General features: G+C 39.5%; 1 protein-coding gene across 4 annotated transcripts in view; it reads left to right on the top strand.

Moving 5' to 3' along the window:
- Nucleotides 1-17955, top strand: part of LOC127429919 (diacylglycerol kinase delta-like) — a 55123-nt gene extending 37168 nt beyond the window's left edge. For 3 of the 4 annotated variants that reach the window (XM_051679280.1, XM_051679282.1, XM_051679281.1), the window contains 12 exons: nt 1077-1187; nt 4917-5013; nt 5398-5505; nt 5596-5709; nt 5854-5988; nt 6080-6234; nt 7970-8081; nt 8194-8286; nt 11437-11562; nt 11691-11808; nt 11945-12075; nt 13231-17923. In XM_051679280.1, the coding sequence (XP_051535240.1) occupies nt 1077-1187; nt 4917-5013; nt 5398-5505; nt 5596-5709; nt 5854-5988; nt 6080-6234; nt 7970-8081; nt 8194-8286; nt 11437-11562; nt 11691-11808; nt 11945-12075; nt 13231-13320 (1390 nt within the window). In that variant the 3' untranslated portion in view covers nt 13321-17923. Of the gene's footprint in view, nt 1-1076; nt 1188-4916; nt 5014-5397; nt 5506-5595; nt 5710-5853; nt 5989-6079; nt 6235-7969; nt 8082-8193; nt 8287-11436; nt 11563-11690; nt 11809-11944; nt 12076-13230 lie in introns of all 4 variants that reach the window. The other variant, XM_051679279.1, reaches the window with a different exon arrangement.
- The last annotated feature ends 1238 nt before the right edge of the window (nt 17956-19193 follow it).

Raw genomic sequence — 19193 nt, 5'->3', positions numbered from 1 at the left:
TTCTCTTATTTGCCTTTAAATAACTTTTCCGGTAACAGTGCCACACATCAATGGCTTTCTGTGTCATTTGCATGAAATATATTTGGCTCTTTCTAGCTCTGAAAATATTTGAGGCATGATCTTTTTGTAGCTAAGCGCATATTATTTTTAAATTACATACATAATAAATACATATAAACATAAATGGGCCCCTCAAACTAACAGGGCAGTGTTTTGAAAGCGCCACAGCTTACTTATAGTTGATTCTGAACATTAACTGAGATACGAGAATGTGTGTAAAGGTATAGTTCACCCAAAAATAACGTTCTCTCATCATTTACTCACCCTCATCCCATCCCAGTTGTGTTTGACTTTCTCTTGTCTGCAGAACGTAAATTAAGATTTTTAGAAGAATATTTCAGTTCTGTAGGTCCATACAATGCAAGTGAATGGTGGCCAGAACTTTGAAGCTCCAAAAAGCACATAAAGGCAGCATAAAAGTAATCCATACGACTCCAGTGGTTTAATCCATGTCTTCAGAAGCAACATGATAGGTGTGGGTGAGAAACAGATCAATATTCAAGTCCTTTTTTACTATAAATCTCCACTTTCACTTCCACATTTTTCTACTTTTGTTTGTGGTAATTCGCATTCTTCACACATATCGCCACCTACTGGCAGGGAGGAGAATTTATAGTAAAAAAGGTCTTAAATATTGATCTGTTTCTCACCCACACCTATCATATCACTTCTGAAGGCATGGATTAAACCACTGGCGTCGTATGGATTACTTTTATGCTGCCTTTATGTGCTTTTTGGAGCTTCAAAGTTCTGGCCACCACTCACTTGCATTATAAGGACCAACAGAGCTGAGATATTCTTCTAAAAATCTTCATTTGTGTTCTGCAGAAGAAAGAAAGTCACACATCTGGGATGGCATGATGGCCTGCAAACTCATTTACCAACATTTCAACAACATGTCTTGTTCACACATGATGTAAAAAATGGTTGATGTAAAAGTGCCAACTGTCTGACTCTCTCTCCCTCTCTCCCTCTCTCCCTCTCTCTCTCTCTCTCTCTCTCTCTGTGAATTTTAGGGATCTGTACACAGAGAAATGTGTGATGAATAATTATTTTGGAATCGGTCTGGATGCCAAAATCTCTCTGGACTTCAACAACAAACGTGATGAGCATCCAGAGAAGTGCAGGTGTGAACACGCATCAAAACATCATCACAAACCAACCTGGGGCCCGTTCCCGTTCTTCATACGTTGATTATGCAGTTATCTGGATTTCATTGTTGACTATTTGTACCGATGCTGGATTGTTGCGTTCTTCGAAGAACATCTCGGAGTTGCTGTCATGGCAACAGCTCTGTAAACTCAGACCTGCTCGGGAGCAAGCTAATTTAACATAAACAGGATTAGATCGCACCTTTATAAGCAGATGCGATATGTAAGTCTGTCCCAGTCTCTGCATTATTCTTACGAGAGCACCCTTTTGAAGCAGAGGCGATAATACATTTAGCATAATTATAATTTAATTAGTCATTTCAAATGTAATAAAATAATATGTAAAGACCATTTTGCTCATTTAGAGGTACCGCTTTAGTCGTGAGGGAGGAATCTACTTCATATTTTTACCATAAAGTCTTTTATCACATTTTTAAAAACATTTCCGTGCTTAAACTTAAGGGTTTTCTCTCGGCATTGACCTTGATTCTTAGCACCCTCTACAGTTCAACAGATGCAAAGAACTTAATAAAAGAGCGACGTCTGCATTTGTGCAATTAGAAAAGTGTACATGATAGCCCTCTTACATAATAAAAATCTTTCATGGTTTTCGTTTGTTTTCTGGCCATGTAAGAACTCAGGCTTTTAAAGAGAGCTTTTATGCAACTTTCACATTTGTAAAGTTTATGTATGTAAGTAGCCAACATTGAAATATATATATATATATATATATATATATATATATATATATATATATATACACAGTGGTGTGAAAAAGTGATTGCCCCCTAATCCTAATAACTGGTTGGGCCACCCTTAGCAGCAACAACTGCAATCAAGCGTTTGCGATAACTTGCAATGAGTCTTTTACAGCGCTGTGGAGGAATTTTGGCCCACTCATCTTTGCAGAATTGTTGTAATTCAGCCACATTGGAGGGTTTTCGAGCATGAACTGCCTTTTTAAGGTCATGTCACAGCATCTCAATAGGATTCAGGTCAGGACTTTGACTAGGCCACTCCAAAGTCTTCATTTTGTTTTTCTTCAGCCATTCAGAGGTGGACTTGCTGGTGTGTTCTGGATCATTGTCCTGCTGCAGAACCCAAGTTGGCTTCAGCTTGAGGTCACGAACAGATGGCCGGACATTCTCCTTCAGGATTTTTTGGTAGACAGCAGAATTCATGGTTCCATTTATCACAGCAAGTCTTCCAGGTCCTGAAGCAGCAGAACAGCCCCAGACCATCACACTACCACCACCATATTTTACTGTTGGTATGATGTTCTTTTTCTGAAATGCAGTGTTACTTTTACGCCAGATGTAATGGGACACACACCTTCCAAAAAGTTCAACTTTTGTCTCGTCAGTCCACAGAGTATTTTCCCAAAAGTCTTGGGGATCATCAAGATGTTTTCTGGCAAAAATGAGACGAGCATTAATGTTCTTTTTGCTCAGCAGTGGTTTTCATCTTGGAACTCTGCCATGCAGGCCATTTTTGCCCAGTCTCTTTCTTATGGTGGAGTCATGAACACTGACCTTAACTGAGGCAAGTGAGGCCTGCAGTTCTTTGGATGTTATTGTGGGGTCTTTTGTGACCTCTTGGATGAGTCGTCGCTGCGCTCTTGGGGTAATTTTGGTCGGCCGGCCACTCCTGGGAAGGTTCACCACTGTTCCATGTTTTCGCCATTTGTGGATAATGGCTCTCACTGTGGTTCCCTGGAGTCCCAAAGCTTTAGAAATGGCTTTATAACCTTTTCCAGACTGATAGATCTCAATTACTTTCTTTCTCATTTGTTCCTGAATTTCTTTGGATCTCGGCATGATGTCTAGCTTTTGAAGATCTTTTGGTCTACTTCACTTTGTCAGGCAGGTCCTATTTAAGTGATTTCTTGATTGAGAACAGGTGTGGCAGTAATCAGGCCTGGGTGTGGCTAGAGAAATTGAACTCAGGTGTGATAAACCACAGTTAAGTTATGTTTTAACAGGTTGGGCAAACACTTTTTCACACAGGGCCATGTAGGTTTGGATTTTGTTTTCCCTTAATAATAACAACCTTCATTTAAAAACTGCATTTTGTGTTTACTTGTGTTATCTTTGACTAATATTTGAACTTGTTTGATGATCTGAAACATTTAAGTGTGACAAACATGCAAAAAAATAAGAAATCAGGAAGGGGGCAAACACTTTTTCACACCACTGTATATACAAATAAATAAATCTATTTTATAAGTGTATATCAAGAAATAAATACATATAATGATTTATGTCAGATTCGTATTTTTACTAAAGTTTATGATGTCATTACATTCATACCAATCACTGCATTGCTGATCATTCTTTCGAGTATCGATACATGTGCCCTTGTCAGTGAACACAGGAACGTGCAATTATCTCAGACAACTCAATCCAGATATTCTTATCAAATCCGCTCATGCGTTTGAAGAACAGAATTAGCAAGAGAGGTATTATCATGAATAGAAGATCTGGAATATTCCCTATCATCTCAGATGTATTAAGCGACGTATGAAGAACCCACTACTTACTAGGTCCCTATGGTGGCGCGGTTACTCACCTCAATCCGGGTGGTGGAGGACAAGTCTCAGTTGTCTCCGCTTCTGAGACCGTCAATCCGTGCATCTTATCACGTGACTCGTTGTGCATGACACCGCGGAGACTCACAGCATGTGGAGGCTCATGCTACTCTCCGTGATCCACGTACAACTTACCACACGCCCCATTGAGAGCGAGAACCACATTATAGCGACCACGAGGAGGTTACCCCATGTGACTCTACTCTCCCTAGCAACCGGGCCAATTTGGTTGCTTAGGAGACCTGGCTGGAGTCACTCAGCACGCCCTGGATTTGAACTCGCTGGGAGAAATGTCACATTTTAAATGATGATATAGTTATATGTAGAGCACAACAGTCTGGTTCCGGAAGAAAAAAATCCCATGAATTTGTTCCATAGGGGAATAGATTATTAACAATAATTTATAAACCTTTCAAGACAGACCTGCCATGAGCTTGGAGGTTGTTAATCGATGGTATATGATTCTGATGAAGCCATCCGCCCACATAATTTCAACTTCATTTTTTAGAAACTGTGTTTAATAGCCGAATTCCTGCTGAAGAACTGCACTACCCATGATCCTACAGAGAGATCCACCAATCAGAGAACCACTCTGCAGCTCCGCCCACTCCAACAATACACTGTGAATGATGCAATCAAGTCGCTCTCCCAAACTCTCACTCGCAAACTACTTATAAATTTGTGTGTATCTGAAGATTGTACAACTAACTTATACTGTTTCTGTACTTATAATCAACAACTTTAAATTATTAGTTTTATATTTTTCCATTGTTTTGTTTTTTAATTAAAATACATAATTCGTAGTGCTTTATGTGATTGTAGTTCATTCCCTCTTTAAAGACGTTAAGTACATAATCTTGTCTTTTTTGTCTGATTTTCAAAGACTTTTTTTGCTTCAAATCAAAGTTTGTGATGTTGTGATGCACCTCGGAGCTGGTTGCTTTGGTTCATGGCTTACAACTCTTTTATGAAGGATTTTATGGAAAGTCACTATGGAAAAAAATGAATGGGAAAAATACTTCTGGAACCAAAACGGCTGAAAACGTGGACGGGCACTGTTGCGCTTTATTGGGAATAAAATTCACTGTAATAATGTATTATTGTGTGTGTTTGTTTAGGAGTCGCACTAAAAACATGATGTGGTATGGAGTTCTGGGCACCAAAGAGCTTCTTCACAGAACATACAAGAACCTCGAACAAAGAGTCCTACTGGAGGTGAGTTTTTTAGTTTTTTTTCGCCCCAATTTGGAATGCCCAATTCCCAATGCGCTCTAGGTCCTCATGGTGGCGTAGTGACTCGCCTTAATCTGGGTGGTGGAGGATGAATCTCAGTTGCCTCCGCGTCTGAGACCGTCAATCTGCGCATCTTATTACGTGGCTTGTTGAGCGCGTTACCATGGAGACGTAGCACGTGTGGAGGCTTCACGCTATTCTCCACGGCATCCACGCATAACTCACCATGTGCCCCACCACATTATAGCAACCACGATGAGGTTACCCCATGTGACTCTACCCTCCCTAGCAACCGGGCCAATTTGGATGGAGTCACTCCGCACGCCCTGGATTCGAAGGTTAATTATTGTGTGTGTATGTGTGTAGTGTGACGGGAGGCCCATCCCTCTTCCGAGTCTCCAAGGAATCGCTGTGTTGAATATTCCAAGTTACGCAGGAGGAACAAACTTCTGGGGCGGAACTAAAGAGGATGATGTAAGTTCACAACTGCATCCTGTGTGCTTGTGTGTGAAGTATGGAAGTATGAAGTTTCAGTCGATCAGATTGTAACATTTATGTTTGCAGATGTTTACTGCGCCGTCGTTCGATGATAAGATTCTGGAGGTGGTGGCTGTATTCGGCAGCATGCAGATGGCTGTTTCAAGAGTTATTAATCTACAGCATCACCGTATCGCACAGGTACTTAACACATACACTTATAAAAAGCCCCAAATAAAGCCATCCAATCAGATTTTGGGAAGCTCTTGCTTGCTTGGTATACATTATACACCGATTCTCCATAAACGACTAAAGTCCGTCTAACTAAGTGTGTGTCTCTGGCAGTGTCGGATGGTGAAGATCACAATTCTGGGTGATGAAGGTGTGCCAGTACAGGTGGATGGAGAGGCCTGGATCCAGCCACCCGGATACATCCGAATAATCCACAAGAACCGCTCACAAACCCTCACAAGAGACCGGGTCAGTACACACGCACACATTTTTGTGCAGAATTCCCAAACCCTAAACTTGAAAAGTTATTCTAAAACACAACTCAAATGCTGGATCGCAGGAGTTCGAGAACACTCTGAAGTCGTGGGAGGACAAACAGAGAGGAGAGATTCCACGGCTCGTATCTCAGCATGCGTCACAACCGGAGGTTGTTTCTGAAGAGGAAACCGCTCAGATCAGTCTGTTTGGACAGGCGGCCGGTGCTCTGATACACAGGTACACACACACAGTGATAATTTAAACCCACTTTTGAAGTATGGGTTTCAAAATCTAATTAAAGGAATATTCCGGGTTTTTAAGCTCAATCGACAGCATTTGTGACATTATGTTGATTACCACAAAAACATTTGACTTGTCATTTATTTTTAAAAAAAGCAAGAATTGCAGTGGAATTGTGGCACTTACAATGGGAGTCAATGGGGCCAGGCCATAAACGTTAAAATACTCACTGTTTCAAAACTATAGACACATGATGTAAACATGATCGGGAGTGATTAACGAGCGTTAATCGGGATTTTAGTGCAAGAAATCATGGCTTTATCCAGCATTACAGAACTTACCAGATCACAGGGTTTACTGACATTATATCATCATGGCAAAGAAGTTGTAAAATTGGCTGTAACGTTACACAGATGTGGTTAGTATTCCATTTATCACATTAAAATCACGTTAACACGCATATTGTTTACGTCTTGTGGCTATACTTTTGAAACGGTGAGTATTTTAATTTTATTTTTAATTATGGTCTGGCCCCATTCACTTCCATTGTAAGCGCCATACTGTAAACGCAATTTTTAAATAGTTTTTTGTTGTAAACGTATAGCCACAAGAAGTAAACAATATGCGTTAACATGATTTTAGGGTGATGCATTTTTTTACAAAAACTATAACTTTTTGTATAGTTATATCTAGTTTTACAACTTCGCTGCCATGACGATATAACGCCGTAAACACTAAAACGGCAGCAAAAATAATGATTTCTACAGCTCAAATACTGCATGAGTTTTAACAGAAGAATGAATGTAAGTGCTTTTATAAAATAATAAGCTTCACATTTCTGCCTTTAAACCCTCCAAAAATTGGCCCCATTGACTTCCATTGTAAGTGCCTCACTGTAACCAAGTTTTTCTTTTTTCTTTTTCTTTTTCTTTATAAAGAAAAGGAGGGATGAGGGTAGCTCAGTGAGTATTGACGCTGACTATCACACCTGGAGTCGCAAGTTCGAATCCAGGGTGTGCAGAGTGACTCCAGCCAGGTCTCCTAAGCAACCAAATTGGCCCGGTTGCTAGGGACAGTAGAGTCACATAGGGTAAACTCCTCGTGGTCGCTATAATGTGGTTCTCGCTCTCAGAGGGGCGTGTGGTGAGTTGTGCGTGGATGCCGTAGAGAATAGCTTGAAGCCTCCACACGCGCTAGGTCTCCGCGGTAACGCGCTCAACAAGCCACGTGATAAGATGCGCGGATTGACGGTCTCAGACACGGAGGCAACTGAGATTCGTCCTCCGCCACCCCGATTGAGGCCAGTCACTATGCCACCACGAGGACTTAGAGCGCATTAGGAATTGGGCATTCCAAATTAGCGGAGAAAAAAATAAAATATAAAATAAAAAAATAAGCAGATTTGTGACAGTGATCATGTTAGCTCCTTTGCACGAAAGGTCAGATTCCCTTGATTCCACTGAAGCACACACAATGCTCTTTGGAGCATTCTCAAATCATACTGGATAACATGATCATCAGGTTTTGTTCATGCCAGCTCCAGTGCCTGCTATTATTAAAGCATACAAATACGTTGTTCAGTTAAACTTTTCATAATATAATTTGTTACGAAAACACATGTTCACAAGTGAACCCCACTGTATAATATATTCTTATTTAATTAAGTATTACAGTATGCATTCACTGTTCAACTTCTCAAGTGTTGCTCACCTGTGTTTGTGTGTATGTTTAGTATCAGGGAAGTGGCGCAGTCTCATCCCACTATCGAGCAGGAATTAGCTCATGCTGTTAACGCCAGTTCTAAAGCCATGGACCTGGTGTACGCAAACTCTAAAAGCAGTGGGGTGAGTATTTGCGAATTATTTCATTATGACATCATAATAGTGCTCTTGTTTGAATGGTGCAGATTGTTTTTGTGCTTCAATTGTAACTCAGTGTGTGTGTTTTTTATTGCAGGGTTTGACTTGTAATGTGGTGATGGAGATGGTCAATAATGTTACAGCTCTTCACAGTGAAACTGAACTTCTGCTCTCTGGAAAGATGTGTCTGGTGAGTGAACCGTTCAGGCAAAACTAAAGTTTTAGTACAGTTTTTGGGGAAAAGTTGCTAGGGTGTTCTGGGTATTTAAAAGCATGCATCTAACAGGTTTATGTTTAAAATGAGAATAAAAATTCTACCAATGGGCTAAGAAAAATGTACTTCATTCAAGATAAATTCTCTAAAAAAAAAAAAAAAAAAATCTTCATGTAAAAGTAGCATGTTTTAAGGATGTTTTTACTGAGAAACAAGACAAAAATATGGATAAAAGGAATATTCCAGGGTCAATTCAAGTTAACCTCAATCTGCAGCATTTGTAGAAAAAAATATTTCGGGTCGTCCCTCATTTATTTAAAAATAAAACAGCCTGGTTAGAATAAGGCACTTACTGTACAATGGAAATGAATGGGGCCAGTCCATAAACATGAAATAACAAATTTTTTCGGGGGTCTGGGTAGCTCAGCGAGTATTGACGCTGACTACCACCCCTGGAGTCTCGAGTTCGGATCCAGGGTGTGCTGAGTGACTCCAGCCAGGTCTCCTAAGCAACCAAATTGGCCCGGTTGCTAGGGAGGGTAGAGTCACATGGGGTAACCTCCTCGTGGTCGCTATAATGTGGTTCGTTCATGGTGGGGCGCGTGGTGAGTTCAGCGTGAAGCCTCCACACGCGCTACGTCTCCGTGGTAACGCGCTCAACAAGCCACGTGATAAGATGCGCAGATTGACGTCTCCGACACGGAGGCAACTGAGATTTATCCTCCACTGGAGAGTCACTACGCCACCACGAGGACTTAGAGCGCATTGGGAATTGGGCATTCCAAATTGTGGAGAAAAGGGGAGAAAATAAAAAATACAAAAAAGTAACCATTAGACGTAAACATCATTTTAGTGTGATAAAATCGCTTACCCTATCAGTGTAAAGTTATATCCAATATTACAACTTTGTTTTCATGACAATTAGAGGTCGACCGATAGTGGATTTTGCCAATACCGATAACTAGGGTGGTGGGAAAGGCCGATAACCAATTAATCGGCCGATAGTTTATTAAAATATAATTATAGAATGTAAAACAAAACAAAAAAAATTAATTCTTTCCTTACTAATGATGGTCACAGACAAAGAGTCCAGAATGACTAAAATCCCAGATGTAGTTATGTTGTATTGTGCAACCAAAATCCCAATAATAACGAGAACATTTCAGATTTGGTGCATAACGCCAGACCTTGAAGTATAAACAAGCCCGAAACAAACCAGGGAGTCTTATTTTGAAATATGAAATTATTAAAAAAACTATCGGCATAGATTTGTCCAATAACCAAAAGTTCCACAAGGATACTATCGGCACCGATTAATCGGTAAAACCGATATATTGGTCTACCTCTAATGACAACGCAACGCTGGTGAGATTTTATCACCCTAAAATCATGTTATCATGTATGATGTTTACGTCTTGTGGCTATACTTTCGGAAACAAATGCGCATTTTAATGTTTATGGACCGGCTCCATTCGCTTCCATTGTACAGTGCATCCGGAAAGTATTCACAGCGCTTCACTTTTTCCACATTTTGTTATGTTACAGCCTTATTCAAAAATGGATTAAATTCATTATTTTCCTCAAAATTGTACAAACAATACCCCATAATGACAACATGAAAGAAGTTTGTTTGAAATCTTTGCAAATTTATTAAAAATAAAAAACAAAGAAAAATCACATGTACATAAGTATTCACAGCCTTTGCCATGACACTCAAAATTGAGCTCAGGTGCATCCTGTTTCCACTGATCATCCTTGAGATGTTTCTACAACTTGATTGGAGTCCACCTGTGGTAAATTCAGTTGATTGGACATGATTTGGAAAGGCACACACCTGTCTATATAAGGTCCCACAGTTAACAGTGCATGTCAGAGCACAAACCAAGCCATGAAGTCCAAGGAATTGTCTGTAGACCTCCGAGACAGGATTGTATCGAGGCACAGATCTGGGGAAGGGTACAGAAAAATTTCTGCAGCATTGAAGGTCCCAATGAGCACAGTGGCCTCCATCATCCATAAATGGAAGAAGTTTGGAACCACCAGGACTCTTCCTAGAGCTGGCCGCCCGGCCAAACTGAGCGATCGGGGGAGAAGGGCCTTAGTCAGGGAGGTGACCAAGAACCCGATGGTCACTCTGACAGAGCTCCAGCGTTTCCCTGTTGAGAGAGGAGAACCTTCCAGAAGAACAACCATCTCTGCAGCACTCCACCAATCAGGCCTGTATGGTAGAGTGGCCAGACAGAAGCCACTCCTCAGTAAAAGGCACATGACAGCCCACCTGGAGTTTGCCAAAAGGCACCTGAAGGACTCTCAGACCATGAGAAACAAAGATTGAACTCTTTGGCCTGAATGGCAAGCGTCATGTCTGGAGGAAACCAGGCACCGCTCATCACCTGGCCAAGGTTCATCTTCTAACAGGACAATGACCCTAAGCACACAGCCAAGATAACAAAGGAGTGGCTACGGGACAACTCTGTGAATGTCCTTGAGTGGCCCAGCCAGAGCCCAGACTTGAACCCGATTGAACATCTCTGGAGAGATCTGAAAATGGCTGTGCACCGACGCTCCCCATCCAACCTGATGGAGCTTGAGAGGTCTTGCAAAGAAGAATGGGAGAAACTGCCCAAAAATAGGTGTGCCAAGCTTGTAGCATCGTACTCAAAAAGACTTGAGGCTGTAATTGGTGCCAAAGGAGCTTCAACAAAGTATTGAGCAAAGGCTGTGAATACTTATGTACATGTGATTTTTTTTTGTTTTTTATTTTTAATAAATTTGCAAAGATTTCAAACAAACTTCTTTCACATTGTCATTATGGGGTATTGTTTGTAGAATTTTGAGGAAAATAATGAATATAATCCATTTTTGAATAAGGCTGTAACATAACAAAATGTGGAAAAAGTGAAGCGCTGTGAATACTTTCCGGATGCACCGTAAGTGCCTCACTGTAACCGCCTTACAGTGACACGAGATAAAATTATATTTTGTGGTAATGAACAGTATGCCACAAATGCTGTTAATTGAGCTTAACTTGTATTAAACCTGGAATATTCCTTTTTAATAAAATTATTTTCTGCAGTGTGATTTTATTCCTATGCTGTAACTCTCTCTCACTCTCTCTCTATGCAGCAGTTGGATCCTCCTCAGCGGGATCAGCTGATTGGTGCGTTGGGATCTGTCACTCAACAGTTACACAGACTGACAGATATCAGCTGGCTCAGTCAACTCATTGACCCTGTTGACGAGGAGGAGGAAGTACGTTAACTATTGAGTTCAAAAACTCTTTAACTGCACACAAACATCTGTGAACACATGATCAATGCATTTTGGATATTTTAGGTGTGTTTAAATCTGTCTAATCATGTGTGTTTGTGTGTGTACAGGGTCAGCTGTTTGATTTCTCCAGGAGGAGTCGCAGTGCTAAATTCCGCCTCGTGCCCAAATTCAAGAAAGATAAAAACAACAAAAATAAGGAGATGTGTGCCGCCCCCAACATGCCTGGTATGATCTCAGTCCTTTCACCTCAGTGCAGTAATTTCATAGGCCTTAATCCCAGAGGAGAAAAAGCATTTTCAAGCCATGGGTTCTCTCTGGAATGTCCTATGGGTTTTTAAAATGACGTTTTGTCTCTGTGCAGTGTATATGTGGGGTGTTGATGAGGTGGCCGTGTGGTTGGAGATGCTGTGTCTCTCAGAGTATAAAGAGATCTTCATCAGACATGACGTCAGAGGACCAGAACTTCTTCAGCTGGAGAGGAGAGACCTGAAGGTACAGTATTACCTGAAGCCAACCGATATAAGTTCGCTGGCCAATGCTGACTGCAATTATCTAGAGAGCTATGATTTGATATAATGACTATAATATAGCCACAAGCGGCAATTACCGGGATCTAAGCACACATGAAGAGAACATGACCAAAAGAGCCAAATTTGAAACAATAGCTCTTGAGGATACGGTTGTTTTGGTGTCACATTTCACCTTCTTGGATGACAGTTGCACAGAAGAATTTTCTTTAGTTACAACGCCCCCTCTCATCGGAAATTGTTGAAATTTGGCATGTCCCTTCAGAACATCCTGTTAGCCATGTGTCCTTAGTTTTGTTAAGTTTGGATGTTGCATTCACAAGATACAGGACTGTTAGTCATTATGAGCCATACCCAAAAATGTATTGGCTCGTGTCTTATAAATGATTAAATTAATCAAATTTGTTTTGACAACTTTTTGTCAGGAGTATCTTTAGATGATGCATACCAAATTACTGTATATGCCAGTTTTCATAATGAGCAGCCTTTTTACAATTTAAGTAATTAGCTGCTGTAAATTGTTTGGCTGCTGGTGACCATATTGATTTGTCGAATTGGTATTTTAAGGATAGTTTAGTGCTTGAACCAAAGAACATGCATGCCAAGTTCCAACTTCCTTGAAGGTTGCGGTGCTTGACCGTTTATTTTTATTTATTTTTTAGTTATAGGCAGAATTGCATGAAATTTGATGTGCATCCTCATAGGGCGTTTTCCAAATGCCGTTTTTGCGCCCTTGAAAGGCAAAGGGTTGTTCCAAAACGAAAGCAAGAAAAAATAATTTTTCACTAAGGGCCCTTTCACAAGACTATTAGCAAAAGGTACAGTAATGCCATGCTCCCTTCAGAGTGCCTACATCAAGAGCTCTTTCTTTCGGAGTGAGTAGGGCATAGGGATGATCACTTTCGATTGGAATTTCCCCAAAATGTCTTTGTGTCCAAGTTTTCAAAGTTTAGTTTAGTTTGGACTTTGCATTCAAAAGATATAGTTCGATATGTAAATGTGGGCTTTGCCCCAGGATGCATGATATTTTTAACATTTTGCAGCAGACTTGAGTTATAAAGAATTACATACTTAAATTACAAAACATTTTCAACCTCTAATGCTTGTGTGTGTGTGTCAGGACTTGGGCGTAACTAAAGTCGGCCATATGAAACGGATTCTGCAGGGAATCAGGGATTTGAGTCGAAACAGCATAGTCAGCGAAGCCTAGACGCTCCGCAACCAATCAGATGCCTCATTCAGAAGTGACCAGCTTCATCTGGCCAATCAAACGCTCGGTCACGACAGGAACCAGCCATACACAGCCCACCGCCTCATTGGGACCAACGCCAACTCCACTCAGAGCTCAGCCAATCACAGTGCCTTCTGTTCTCCACCTTTGTGACATCGTTTTGGGGAAAACTATTTTACTACATGGGAGGGTGGAGGTTTATCAAGAGCCTTCAGCACACAAAGGGTCATACCAATATCGGACAGGAGCAAGAAAATACCTTGGCAATCGTGTGCAGTGAACTTTAAAGTCAACATGAAATCAAAATAGACCCTGTTTACTTTCTTAATAAATGTTCCTGGTGAGATAATGCACAATATTTTAAAGAAAAACCAAACAGAGTGTTTTATTTTTTTTTTGTCATAAACTTTCCTAAACAACTTTGAAACTACTTTTCTTTTCTGCTGATGTCATCAAGGCCGTGTGGGCGGGGTTAAATTCTAGCTGCGTCCCAAATCGCATACTTCTGCACTATTCTACACCTTTTTGTAGTGTAAGTGGTGTGTTCACATTGAAAATGCAGCGAAGAGTACTATGAGTACCCGGTTGATGTACTACTTCAACCAAATAAATGCCCACGGCTTGCCTTACGTAGCAGAAGAGGCGGGGTTACCTGGCCGTGATTCAAACATTTTTTAAAGAATGTTGAATGTGGCAACTAGCGAGACTTTTGTGAAGACAGAACCCTACAAATGTGAGTTAATGCTTTACCATCACCCCACTCTCTGTGAATTTGTGCGTTATTTGAGATATAAATGTTGGACTGAAGCTGGATAACGCGGTAAAGCTAGCAGCAACACATTGCATGCGTTTGAAATGTCACTTCCTTCAGTTGAAAAATGGCGAATGCTTCCATGTTCCATTTGAGACGATACTACAATTTGAAACTTCATACACTAGATGGCGAGTACATTCAGTACATACAGTGCAGAGTGGAAGCGCACAGTGTATAGTGCATCGTTTGGGACACAGCTAATATTTACCAATAATACCATAGCCCATGTTTCAAGATCCCTTCAAATCCTGGTGAATAAAATGAAGGCCTCAGAAATGCAGGTCTTGTGGTCTACTGCCTACATAGGCAGCTGCCTTCCTAACTGAAATGGAAACTCAAAAGTCAACGATTAAAATGCTGTCTATTCTATGTGGGCAGCTCACTAGGTTTTGGAACAGAGTCTTTGTCATTTGCACAGTTGCACTCCTTGCTCTGTGACTTTTAACATATTGACATGACAATCAATCTAATGCACTTATCAGACTTGATCAGTCAGTCTGTAAGCTTTGCCCTCTTCCTCCTCCAGTGTGTGTTTAAATAGCAGGCCTTTACTTATTAAAGAGATTTAGGATGCCTTAATGTTCCACAAGCGTTCAGAGGAATCGTGTAGGGCTAAAAACACTTCTCCGTTCTTATAGTATACCTCATAACTGGCGTATATAAAATGAGTTGCAGATGGATTGTGTGGTTTGGAATGGAAACTGTTGATGGAATGTCCTGTGTTAAACTTATACCACCTGCCCCATTGACTTTCATTGTAAGCGGACTTCTGTGAACATGTTTTTACAAAAGCGTTGATAAAGCTTAACTTGTTTTTAACATGATGAGCGATGAGACATTTTGTTAGTCGTTTGGCTTTCAATGACATAAAAACCTCTATAATGTTGGTTGATAATGGATGAAATCATGTGGAGATGTTTTCTATTTTGTTCCTAAATGGTTTTACAAACTCATCTGGGCCTAAAACAATGACAAACACTGTCTTTACCCTTCAAAATGTCTTACTCCATCTGTGTATGTGAGAAAGCTACAGTGAGTGTCGTCTGCGTATTGTCTTGTTAGATATATAAATGAAATGTGTGTTTGAATATTTTCTGTATTTCAGATAGAATCATACATTAAAACCAGACTCATATCATGTCATCATTTTGGACTGCAGGGGCGTCCGATCTCTGACTGTTAAGTATTTATTTTAAGTTATACCAGAATACATTCATGCAATGCTGTTTTGTCCATCTCTGTTTTCTGTTGTTTTATTGTATTTTTTTGTACATATGCCATCTTTAAAAATGAACATAAATGCCTTCTTACTGTACAGTGAAACAGTCTGTATTAAAATCAGGTCTCTGTTACGCTAAACTGGTCTGTTTTATGTCAACATCTCAATTTTTCACTAAAAGAACAATCAAAAATATTGAATAATTTTTTTAGATAGATAGATAGATAGATAGATAGAGTGGTGGCCAAAAATATTGGCACCCTTGATAAATATGAGAAAAGAAGGCTGTGAAAAAAAATCTGCTTTGTTCATCCTTTTGATCTTTCATTCAAAAAATTCACAAAAATCTAATCTTTAATTGAAGTAAAACAATTGAAACGGGAAATATCTCATTATTAAATAAATATTTTTCTTCAAAACACGTTGGCCACAATTATTGGCACCCTTAGAAATTCTTATGCGTAAAATATATCTGAAGTATATTCCCATATTTTACATTTTTTTAGTGCACCTGGGTGACTAGGAACATGAAATTGTTCAGCCATGACTTCCTGTTTCACAGGGGTATAAATATGAGGTAACACACAAGCCAAATTCCCTTAATCATCAATCACAGTGGGTTAGATTAAAAAAATATAGTTCTGATGTGTGGCAAAAGTTGTTGAGCTTCACAAAATGGGAAGTGGCTATAAGAAAATAGCCAGAGCATTGAAAATGGCCATTTCCACCATCAGGGCAATAAATAACAAGTTCCAATCAGCTGGAGATGTTAAGAATCGGCCTGGAAAAGGACGTTGTGTCTATATTGTCTCCATGCACACTGAGGATGGTTCAAGTGGCCAAAGAATCTCCAAGGATCACAGCTGGAGAATTGCAGAAATTAGTTGGGTCTTGGGGTTAGAAAGTCCAAAGAAATATATCAGACATCACCTACATCACTGCAAGTTATTTGGGAGGGTTTAAAGAAAAAAAGCCTCTGCTCTCATCCAACAACAAACTCAAGCGTCTTCAGTTTGCCAGACACTACTGGAACTTCAAATGCGACCGAGTTCTATGGTCAGATGAAACGAAAAAAAATAGCTTTTTGGAAGCAAACTCCAGAGATGGGTTTGGCGCACATAGAGATGAAGGAGTACCCAATGCTCACGGTTAAATATGTTGCTGGATCTTGAATGTTGTGGGGCTGTTTTTCTGCCTGAGGTTCTGAACATCTTGTTCGGATACATGGCATCATGGACTCTATCAAATACCAACAGATAAAAAATCAAAACCTGATTGTCTCTGCCAGAAAGCTTAAAATGGGCCCTGGTTGGATCTTCCAGTAGGACAATGATCCAAAACAAACATCAAAATCAACACAAAAATGGTTCACTGACCACAAAATCAAGGTTTTGCCATGGCCATCCCATTCCCCTGAACTGAATCCCATAGAAAACCTGTGTGGTGAACTGAAGAAGAAAGTAAGCCAACATGACCTCTGAATTTGAAGGATCTGAAGAGATTCTGTATGGAGGAATTGTCTCAGATCCATTGCCATGTGTTCTACAACCTCATTAGGCAATATAAGAGAAGAATCAGAGCTGTTATCTTGGCAAGGAGAGGTTGCAAAAAGTATTGAATAAAAGGATGCCAATAATTAAGGCCACTGTATACAGACAGATAGATAGATAGATAGATAGATAGTTTGTACAATGTGAATTATACCCCTCAGCATAATTAACCCTTGTGCAACCTTCGAGACATTTTTGTCTTTTTCATTTTTGTTTTTTCGATCAATTTGACTGTTAATGCCAACGGCATAAATTTAGCCAAAGGTGTGTATTTTTGGGGGAATTTTGATATTTCAACCTCAGTTCCTATAATACATCTATAATACACTGTGTACACAAAATAGTTACACTCAGGACCTTCAGGACAAAAATGTCCCCATTGAAACCCATTAAAACAATATTTGCAGTATTTGATCCCAGTGCCATTAAAGCATAAAATCATGAATTCTATGATATTATGATTTCATTCCGGAGCACTGGCTTCAAATTTTAATTTTTTTTTTTTATATTTTCCACCAGATGGCGCCATTTTTCTCATGTTTAGCCTATGGAGCAAATACATGCTTTTCCCCTATTTTCTGTTTGCTGTATTATAGAGCACTGCAGGCCAATTGAGTAAATGATGCAGCTAATATTGTGTGTGTGTTGGTATGGATGTCAGAGTGTGTTTTGTGTGTAAAAAAAAACAAAAGTGGCATTATATAAACAAACTGGCATTTAAAGGGTTAAAATCCTGAAAATGAATGAATATTTGGTAGTTATGATCAGGACTGATGTTGGTTACAAAATTAACTTATTGAAATCCCTGTACTTGCTTGTTTTGATTATTGGGGGGGGTTACCTCCCCCTCATCCCCCCTGGAATCTAAGCCACTGCTTATAACTATAATTATATTTATTCTGCAGGTTTTATATGTGATAAAGTGTGTGTGTTGTACACTTAAATGATGATGATATGAGGTTCAGGCTGATTTTACTAACAAAATAATGTGAAAATAAACATCATATATTTCATTTATCAACTAAAATGTGTCATTAATGTGCTTAGCTTATATATTCATGTACAGATGTGGTCACATTTGTGAGATTATGTTTATACTGGAGTGTATACACATACAGAGAGTAAGTGTATAGGCTATATGTAATATACATTCATATAATACACGTTTATGTAGTCTTACATATACCTAGGCTAGACAACATTATTGGGCATCAGAAGTGCACTCCGAAGCATATGATGTCCAAAAATGTTGTCTTGGCTGGCACCTCTCAAGATTCTTATAAATAACCTCTATTTTAGTAGTTATCATTGCTGTATTTCTTTGCTATGGTAATGATAAAACACATCTCTAATCCCTCATGTGGTTTGAAGTCTGGGTTTTGTGTTAATTATTTCTGTTTTATTGAGCAAGAAGCCGGAGCAGCTATTAGAAGAGGAACGAGGAGAGAAGAGGAAAAGAGATGTCAGCTTGGAGGAAACGGAGGTGGAAGACAAGAATCAAGAGGAAAAGAAAGTTTTAAGCTTTCCACACACATTATGTTATTGACAGAGAGTGTGTTCAGGATGTGTGTTTGTACTGTAAATGTAAGATTGGTGTGATGATGATCTTTCTTTGTGTCGCAGCAGATCTTGCAAAGCTGATGGGGTTTGTCGCAGCGAGAGATGGAGAGAGAAGAAATGCAAGATGCACATGTCTGACAAATCTACCCTCTCAAGTGTAAGTGCCTACATAAAGTTCTTGTCACGCTATATTTTAAGCATGAGAAATTATTTTGGACTCCACAACAAATATGGGCAACAAACGGGCCCCTTTTTTAACCAGACGGTACATTAAAAAGATAGTTAACAACCTTATTTATGCGCAGTCTATAAACTTTAACAGAATCTTTTCTTATTTTTATATATTTTGTTTTTATTTTCTATTAAAAAAAATTCCTAAAAAAATTTGTAATCGAACCTAATGTTTTGTTTTAATTTTTATTTAATTTAATTACAAAAATGTGTACTTTGAATACACTCTAAGTCAATGTATTTAACTGTATTTTATTTTATGACAAAAAAATTGTACTTTGGTCTTCTCATATTGTCATGCTTGGTACATGTTTTTCCACCAGGGATTCGACCTGCTGAGAGATCTAGAACCAACTATGAAAATGATGGCCTCACAGGTCATATAAACAAACACGTCTGATATTTATATGTACACACATTCTGTTCATACTCCACACAAATGTCTGTGAACATAGTGTTGCCATCGGCGATTATAACC

Source organism: Myxocyprinus asiaticus, chromosome 39 (genome assembly GCF_019703515.2).
Source record: "Myxocyprinus asiaticus isolate MX2 ecotype Aquarium Trade chromosome 39, UBuf_Myxa_2, whole genome shotgun sequence".
NCBI lineage: Eukaryota > Metazoa > Chordata > Actinopteri > Cypriniformes > Catostomidae > Myxocyprinus > Myxocyprinus asiaticus.
Note: the sequence above shows the minus strand (reverse complement) of the source record. Positions and strands in the feature narration are given on the sequence as shown.